At 49.4% G+C, this 8,853-nt stretch overlaps 1 protein-coding gene across 2 annotated transcripts; it reads left to right on the top strand.

The window, feature by feature from the left end:
- Positions 1-3,676: 3,676 nt before the first annotated feature.
- Positions 3,677-6,259, top strand: Helt (helt bHLH transcription factor). Of its 2 annotated transcripts, none has more exons than XM_021170860.1 (4): positions 3,677-4,325; positions 4,761-4,865; positions 5,086-5,182; positions 5,577-6,259. In XM_021170860.1, the coding sequence occupies exons 1-4, from the start codon at positions 4,299-4,301 to the stop codon at positions 6,068-6,070; spliced, it is 723 nt and encodes a 240-aa protein (XP_021026519.1). In that variant the 5' UTR covers positions 3,677-4,298; the 3' UTR covers positions 6,071-6,259. The 2 variants fall into 2 exon arrangements, with proteins under 2 accessions (XP_021026519.1, XP_021026518.1); XM_021170859.1 differs by having other exon boundaries at positions 4,216-4,325; positions 5,574-6,091.
- Positions 6,260-8,853: the final 2,594 nt, after the last annotated feature.

Raw genomic sequence — 8,853 nt, 5'->3', positions numbered from 1 at the left:
CCCGTCTTGCTCTTACTGACCTCTTTGCTCACCTCCTGTATACTTTAAATCATCTCTAGATTACTTATACTACCCAATGCAGTGTCGCTCTGTATACATGGATGTTAGATTGCTTCTGAAATTACCACCCAACAAAATAAGTCTCCAGAATGCTCAGTGTGGGCACATCCCATGCCCACTGTCTTTAACCCACCCCACAGTTGAATGTAGAATCCTCAGATACAGTGAGCGACAGTATACAGTATCGGTCCATGTAATTAACAATGTATTGCATCCATAGCTACAATAATCCTGTGATATGAACATTTAATATGCACTCCCCTAGTACAATGGTTCTCAGCCTTCCTCATGCCGTGACCTTTTAACCCAGTCCCTCATGTCATGGTGACGCCCAACCATAAGATTATTTTCATTGCTATTTGATAACTGTAATTTTGCTACTGTTATGGATTGCAATGCAAATATCTGTGTTTTCTACTGTTCTTCACATCCCCTGACTGTGAAAGGGGTTAGTAGTTTGGGAACTACTGCCCTAATTTTTTCAAATATACAAGGCATCAACACTAACCACAGTCGCTACAATGTATATTAACAGACCTCATGCGCCTTCCTTCTTGCTCTCTCACAGCGAGCATGTATCCTCTAACTAACTCTTTTGCTCTCTTGTGTTCTGCAGGTGTCCACGTTTCTCAGCTAGATACCTGGTACCTGGCTCCTTTGGAGTGAGGACTATGTTGAAAGGTTTCTAGTTTTAAAGCTCTCCCCCTAACCCAGGCTCACTGTCTAACCCTAACCACACTGAAAGAGCGGGCCAGAGAACACTGGGTGATGCCCTCAGTAAGAGGGGAGCCCAAAGTCCCCTCCCCCACATTCATTTACCTAATTTGGGTTAAATTTAACAGACTTCAGGAGGCGTCTAACTTTTTTCTGGAGCCAGCAATGCTTTTGAAGAGGGATGAGGAGGAGGAGAAGGAGGAGAAGGAAGAAGAGGAGTCCACTATGGAGTGGAAGCTCCTAACAGTTCCACAGTTTCCCTAAAACAAAATAGTCACCGCAGAGAACCCTGATGGCAAAAAATAAAAGATGAATGCTGTAGTTAGGCCTCCTTGAGTGCCTTGACTCTAGTCCCTTATTTCACCCCAGTGACAGCCTTGTAGCATATAATGGACACAATGTTATCTCCATTTTACAGAAGAGGAAAACTGAGGCGCACAGTCGAGGATCTTTCCCCTGCTTTGTGTCTGGCTCTCAGGGCAGGAGTGCAGTTGGTGCATCTTCACTCCTTGGCTCTCAAGTTGAGTGTAAATCACCCCGAGATCCAGGGAGCATTGATCAGCACCCTAAAAATAGAGAGTAAAAGCAATATCTAGTAAGGCGTCCATTTCCTTGGGAGTGTGGTTGAGACATGCTGCAAGGAAGAGCAAAACTGGAGGCATCCCTTCCCCAGTCCTAAGAAGAGACCTTCAGCTCTCTCGGTCCTCTCCATCCCATCTCTGCATCCTGGAAGGGCTGGGCAAACCTGCGCCCTGTGCTCCCGGTCTGCATCCATCCACTGCCGCACCACCCCAAGAAGGAACTTTTAGTTCTGGGCAAACGGTCCCTGGCTCCCATAAACGCAGGAAAATTAAACAGTTTGTGTGAGATGAAATTTGGCTTGAGGAACGTGCCTGCAGCTGCAGTTAACACCAACAGTAAGAGGATCAACTTCAAGTCCGCTGGCAGGGAAGGGGGGGGAAAAAGGGAGGAGGAGGAGTGGGGGGGGCGCGAACTCCGGGCTCCCTTTTACTCATTCAAGTTAGCTGATTTGGACGATCAGGCTTTCTGTTTAATCCCCTTGTGTGCGAGTGAATATACCGAGGCCGATGACCCCTAAGAGAGCACGCGGCTGGCAGAGCAACCTGTAAAAAGGTGCGGATCCTGCCCAATCTGGCGTGAAGTACGTCGAAAACAAAACAAAACAAAACAAACAAACAAAACAAAAACCCGTAAGCAAGACTGGGGCACCCTAGTGTGCTCCGAGCAAACCGATTCCACACCCTCCAGGCACCGGAAGGTTGGCGGCTGCTTTCCAGAAGTCCTGCGTCTCAGGGCTGGCTTTGCGCCCCGGAGCTCCCTAGGTGCTGCCAGCAAGCAGGGACCCACCCGGTCTACCTACCTACCTACCTACCTCTGGCAAGGGACTGGCACCCCCCAAAGGGATAAGCCTTGGGCCTGCTGTTGTCTAGCAGAATAGAGAGAATTTACTCCGCGGTGGGGGGCAAAGGGACTAAGGCGACACTTGAAGGGTGGTTTTCCTTGGTCCCAGATGAGAAAGATTGGGAACAGATGAGAAATTGCTGACTCTGGAATAATGTCATAAAGCAAAGGTCATTTTTATTGTTTTTATATGAAGGAAAGCTCGCCCCCTCCACCACCACCCACATGCCCAGAGGCAGCAAATGAGAGGTTGGTGGGTAGAGGTCTGGGGCTGTAGAGCAGGCTCAAGGCAAAGACGCAGCGAGCAAAGAGAGAGAGTTCCCAGGAACTGCCACCCCCTCCTTCCCTCTGGGCCTGTCCAGTAAGTTTCCTTCTGGGTTTCTGTCCGTCTCTTCCCTCCCTTCCCCCCACCCCCCATATTTCGCTTTCTAAAACCATAAAAAAGAGATCAAGTTCCCTAACTTCACGGGACCCTTTTCAGTGACAAATATTGATGCCCAAAGTGTCTGCGCTCTCCCGCCCCCAAACGTTAAGAAAAGGCGCCCGCGAGAGGGGGACATAAAAAGTTAACAATGCTGTGAAAATATGTTTGCAAAAAATAGACAATCGTTGGATTAAACGTATTCAAGTATGAAATAATGCCTTTTTGTGTCAAAACTTGGGCGATGGGCGGGTACAAAAGTTCCCTGTGGCAGCTACTTGCTCCCTTTGTAAGCTGTGCGCTTTGGCGTCTCCACTTGGGCGCATTACCCAGAGCCCTCTAAGCGCGATTGTTTCTCCCTTTCTAATGACATTTACCGGATCAAAACATGCTGTTAATTCGATCAGAAGGCTTCACCCTCCCTGACAAAGCCACAATAATTTCTCCTGAAGTTTGTTAAATTGACCAAAATTAGGCAAATGAATAGGGGTCTGTAGGCGCCCCCTCATGCAGGTGACGGCGCATAATGCTCGCCTGGGCCAGCTGCATTCTCCCTTTTCTTCTCGGCCCACTCTCCTCTGTGTTGCCCCTCAATCCTCCCACCCCCCTCACACACACACACACACACACACACACACACACACACACACACGCCTGTCTGTCCTCCACCCCACCCTTGGCATTATTAAAATTTAGCCCAATGAAACTATTCATACTTTTCAATGGACATTTTCCTATAGGATAATAGGCTACAAATTGAGCCTCTTCCCCCCGCGAAGAGAGAGCCGGAGGGGGGAGAAAAGAAAGCAGACGATTTGGTCAGAGACTGGGGCGGGAGGGAGGAGAGAGTCGCGTGCCAAAGGCCCGCGGGAGGGGCGAAGCGAGGCGGGAGCCTCGTGTGCCAGCCGCAGCCCCACACCTGCCGGGATGTCCGGACAAATAAAGCGGTGTAAACAAAAAGGGGGGAGACGGACGTGTCACCAAGTCGTGTGAGAAAAGCCTGGGAACAAACGGGGCGCCTCCGTCTCCAGAAGCTCTCCCTTGAACCCGGCGGAACAGCCTATTAAAGGCTTACTTAATTACTTTAATGACTCTGGACAGGCTTTAAAACGCACTCGGCGCTGGGACCGCGGGCTTGCTGGGATTTGTAAACAGGCGATCGTGTGAGACTCAGCGGTGGGACTAAAGGAAGCGACACTGTTTTGTGAAGGTCCTCGCCCCCCGGTGCCCGCAGCCACTGCGCCCCTGCGCTCTGCGCCGGCTAAGAGTGCAGGCGCTCGCTGGTCCGCCGGCTCCAGTTTCTCGCCTCCTCTTCCCGAGGTGCCTGTTGCCATGCAAATGTTATTCCTGGACGAATCACGTGTCCTTTGAAGAGCCACGTGGATTAACAAAGCTGATCTGCCCCCACCTCGCCCCGCTCGGCTGCTAAAAATTTTTTTTGTCAACTTCTTTAAAACTGACCTTGAATGCATACATGCTCCAAACGCAGAGCTCCTAATCCTATGGAATAATTCAGCGCGTGAGAATGCACTTGCAGTCCTAGATGGCTGCTTTATAAAGGGAGCCCCCTCGGACCTGGGAGGCTGCAGTCTACCTAGAACACTTGAAGAGGCACACGAGGTGGAACGTGGACGAGTGCCTCGCGCCACCGCCTCTGCCGAGGGCGCGCACGCACACCAGAATGTCTGACAGGCTCAAGGAACGCAAAGTGAGTTCCTTGCGCTCTGGTTGTGGAAGAGTGTGACTCGCCAACTAACCTGACATCTGGCTGGATAGATGACTAAGATGTGCCACCCAGAACTTTAAGTGTGGAGAACTCCAGAGTGGTTTGGGAAGGGAACGGAGACTGGAAGGAGAGTCCTTGATTGGAGAGAGCTCACTCTGGGAAGCTGGTGGCCACGTCCCAGAGCCCTGGCACTTAGCTTGGCCTTGGCAGGGGTGTGTAGGGAAGTTGAACGGCAAGGGAGCCAGCCAGCATGGATACAGAGCTCTGAGTCCGGGGACACAGAGCTCTCTTGGTCTAGTATGGCGGGGCAGGGGTCTCTTCGGGTTGGCGAATTAGTGAACCTTTGTGACACAGAGACTTTGCCTTGGATGACTCCTTGGGCAAAGCCATCTTAAATGTAAAACTTTCTGTTTACAGAGAACCCCGGTTTCTCATAAAGTGATAGAAAAGCGAAGGAGGGACCGAATTAACCGCTGCTTGAACGAGCTGGGCAAGACAGTCCCTATGGCCCTGGCGAAACAGGTAAGGTTTGTGGTGCTGGGTACTCCCCCTCTGTCACTCTCTGCAGAGCCCCCAAAGTCTCTGCAGACGCTGCTGGCCTAAGAGAATTCGCCCCACTCTGAGCGGTAGTAGCCTCTCTGACGCCAGCATCTTCCTGGCTGCTCCCCTACAGAAGACAGAGAGCATGTGCGTGGGTCTGCTGTGGATGGGCCGCCGCTAGGTTCCTGTTTGGTTTTTGCAGAGTTCCGGGAAACTGGAGAAGGCGGAGATCCTGGAGATGACAGTACAGTACCTCAGAGCTCTGCATTCCGCGGATTTTCCCCTGGGAAGGGAAAAAGGTGGGTATTGATTCAGGCAAAGGAAACCTGACTGGGGAGAGTGTGCCTCGCGGGAACCTGGGGTCTGAGAGTCGGGGACAGTCCGGGAGCAGGAAGCCCCCGAAGCATCCTGGCACTTGGTTCCTGAACATGCACCTGCTGGATGCTATGGACCAGCACCTAAAGATACAGGTCTATTACTCCTCACAGGCGTGGGGTGGCGGGGTCAGGCTCTTGAGGAGACAAGATTACTGCTTTTCCAATGTCTAGACTGCAGAGTAGAGACTGCCAATCTCAAATGAGAATCCAGCCCAAACCCTGTTAAGATACCCCGGCACCGTTCTAGGAAGGGGTGTGCCTTCTCCCTACCATTTATGTTGTTGTTGTTATTATTATTATTTTGCTACCCCAGCAGAGCTTTTAGCAGAATTTGCCAACTACTTCCACTACGGTTACCACGAGTGCATGAAGAACCTGGTGCACTACCTCACCACCGTGGAGCGGATGGAGACCAAAGACACCAAGTATGCGCGCATCCTAGCCTTCTTGCAATCCAAGGCCCGCCTGGGCGCCGAGCCCACCTTTCCTCCGCTCTCGCTCCCAGAGCCGGATTTCTCCTATCAGCTGCATGCAGCAGGCCCAGAGTTCCCGGGCCACAGTCCGGGTGAAGCCACAATGTTCCCGCAGGGGGCTACCCCAGGGTCATTCCCATGGCCTCCTGGAGCGGCCCGCAGCCCAGCACTGCCTTACTTATCCAGCGCGACAGTACCTCTCCCCAGCCCAGCACAGCAGCACAGCCCCTTCTTGGCTCCTATGCAGGGCCTGGACCGGCATTATCTCAATCTGATCAGCCATGGTCACCCCAACGGCCTCAACCTGCACACGCCCCAGCACCCTCCGGTGCTCTGACACCCACTCACTGCCTAGATTATTTTGCGATTCGGTGGCGGCTTGAGACGATGTATATGTTGTATGTGTGTAAATAGTGTGCTAACAAGATCTGGATGGGAAAGCGTCAGAAGCGAATTCGCCTTCTGAAGGTCCTCTCCAACCAATAAATATTTTTGTGCTAAAGATCAATAAATATTTTGTGCTAAAGAAATGGAGTTCTTTGCTATCTTTTGCTCAGCCACAAACCATCCACTCTAAGAGTCTTACAAGGAATCCTAAGGGGGCTAGGAGCCCAGGTGAGGGCATTCAGTAATTTAGCCGAGGAGAGAGGACCTTTGCGCAGTCCGAGGCAGACAGAATGGAAGCTTAAGCAAATATTAGAGGTGTCTCTTAGGGGGTAAGAGACTAGACTCCTGGGGTGCTCAAGACCTTCCTCCTTTTATCCTGGCCCTGTGCGACATGTGCAGAAATCTGGAACCCGACCTTAGGTTCTCAGAAAATGCAAATCACAAAACAACCCCGAGAATGGAGAATGGCGTGAGTCCTCTTTTACTAGCTGGGACCTGGAGGCCCTTCCTACTCTCATTGGTCTGGCAAAGCGCAAAGCTCAGGCAAGGCTAATGGATAGCTGAGGTCACAGCCTCAATATGTCTCTATTTAAAAATAAATAAATAAAATAAAGGCGCGGAGCAAGAAACATTCTAAGTTGTCTTCGAAGCATAGTTTGTTCTCTTTCTCCCGGTGACAATCACTGGACATCAGAGGGGTCCCGGACTTTCCCTTTTACGCACAATTCAACCCCTCTGCAGGGCTCTAGACGACCCTGGCAGATGCAGGAAGATATGTGACCCTCTCCCCCAGGGACTCCCCGCTGATTCTGACACTAGATCCAAAAACTGAGTCCTCTGTTGGGGTTCTCAGGTCCGCAGAGAAAGGTTCAGCCCAGCTCTAAAATGGAATGTTGCTTTTAATCTCCCTCCGTGCAGAGTGTGGTGAGAAATGTAGTGTCTAGAGAGGGCGTGGCTGGTGTTTTTCATGCATTTACAGTTTTTCAGGAGACTGCGATTTTTCAAGGGATTATGATTTTCTCTTCCAGAGGACGTGGGCAGACCACACTCCCATTTTTTGCTAAGATCCAAACAGCAAAATGGACTTCTATGCTCTGTTATTATCAACAGGTAAAATAGAGCAGCTAACCAGGTGAAATAGTGGAAATTGATTTTTTTCCACCATTAATTTTCCACCTTTTGAATGTTGGTCCTGTTAAAATTGGTGCCCTTTAGTTTCTAAACGTCATTTAACTGAAAAAGGGCAAGGTTTCTCCCTGATTAGCTGGGGAACAGTAAATTGACTTATTCCCTCTGGAAGACAGGGTTTAAGAGAGCCCTGACCTACTCTATTTACCAAGGTCAAGGAATGGGATGACCTGCAATTTGTAAACCATCAAACTTCTTTACACAAACAAACAAAGCCTTTGATTACATGGCCCATGCCTCGGAACTTGTGACCTAAAAATAACGGGGGTGGAGGGAATCTGTAGATTTTAGTAATGCTCTTGCCTTACTAAATGTTTAAAGTGATTCATCTATGACATATGAACCATTTTCTCCCTTTTGAGCTGGTAAGAGCTAGAGTGTGCACACTTGTAGGGAAGGAACAGGCCTCCCTGGGCAGCAAATGCACACAGGGCGATATATGGGATAAAAACAAATTATGCAGAAATACAAGAATGGATGGTGCCCATTATTGCAGCGCATGTCTTACACCCATTTTCAACAGTGCTGAATACGGAATATGAAGAAGGCCTTTCAAATGCCCCCCGCACCCCCTCCAGCATTAAGCCGCTCTGAGTTTCCCTTGGCAGTGAAGCATTAAAGATATAGTGTTACCCTGGAAATATAAATTATTAATATATTCAACATTTTTGTCACTTCTCAACTGTTAACCAAATTAGACAAAACTTTCTTTTGCTAAGTAGATTTTCTCTTTAGGATTAGCTTTGGGAGTGTCATAGGGCCACCGCAGTTTTTTAAAAAGAGAGAGAGTCATTTACATATAATTTTGCAAACTTCCACTGGTCCATGACAGTCTTTGTACCTCAAATGTTGGTATTCGAGATTTCTTTTTTTTTTTCTTTCCTTCTTATTTAACTGTGGAGGATAAAAGCCTGCTTTGGATTTACAATGACTTTAGGATAAAAGTCTCTCTCTCTCTCTCTCTCTCTCTCTCTCTCTCTCTCTCTCTCTCTCTCTCCTCTGTGTGTGTTGTCTTTTTTTTTTCCTGAAAATTTCATGCAAAAATCCCAATTCTTTAGGCTTCTCCAAAAGTCAACTGTGGACTATTGCATCTTTGCAATAAGCCGAAAACATCACTTCAAAGTGGAATGAATTCCCATTGCATAGTGACTTTAGGGCGCTCTATCACACTTCTTTTTCTGGTCACATACTCCCCCACCCCAGCTTCTGCACTGCAGACCCACCCCTTCCAACTCTACCCCCCTCTGTCTGAGTTTCTTAGGCCCAATCCTACTCTTTCTTTAAGTAAGTTGTATAGTAATCGTTTCCAAGAGAGGCCCAACCAAACCCAGAAATAACAGAACACAAAACCCCCGTGGGTTTGGCTGGAGGTAAGCCATTGTGACGGCTCTGAAAGGGGGACCCTCTTGTTCCTTGGGCTTCATCCTTGAGTGGGCAAGAATAAATATAATCATCCCCATGAAATCAAAGGTTTTTCTCCAGAGGCTCGAGGAACAAAGCTCGTGGCTGGTGCTTTGGGCGGTCCCGTGGCTGCGAAGGCGCCCC

This window comes from Mus caroli, chromosome 8 (genome assembly GCF_900094665.2).
Source record: "Mus caroli chromosome 8, CAROLI_EIJ_v1.1, whole genome shotgun sequence".
Taxonomy (NCBI): Eukaryota; Metazoa; Chordata; class Mammalia; order Rodentia; family Muridae; genus Mus; species Mus caroli.
Note: the sequence above shows the minus strand (reverse complement) of the source record. Positions and strands in the feature narration are given on the sequence as shown.

Excerpts from the sequence above, each read along its gene's own strand:
- Helt (XM_021170859.1), top strand. The coding sequence starts at position 4,299 with ATGTCTGACAGGCTCAAGGAACGCAAA. Across the intron at positions 4,326-4,760 it reads ACAGGCTCAAGGAACGCAAA|AGAACCCCGGTTTCTCATAA; the intron begins GTGAGTTCCTTG and ends TTCTGTTTACAG. Across the intron at positions 4,866-5,085 it reads CTATGGCCCTGGCGAAACAG|AGTTCCGGGAAACTGGAGAA; the intron begins GTAAGGTTTGTG and ends TGGTTTTTGCAG.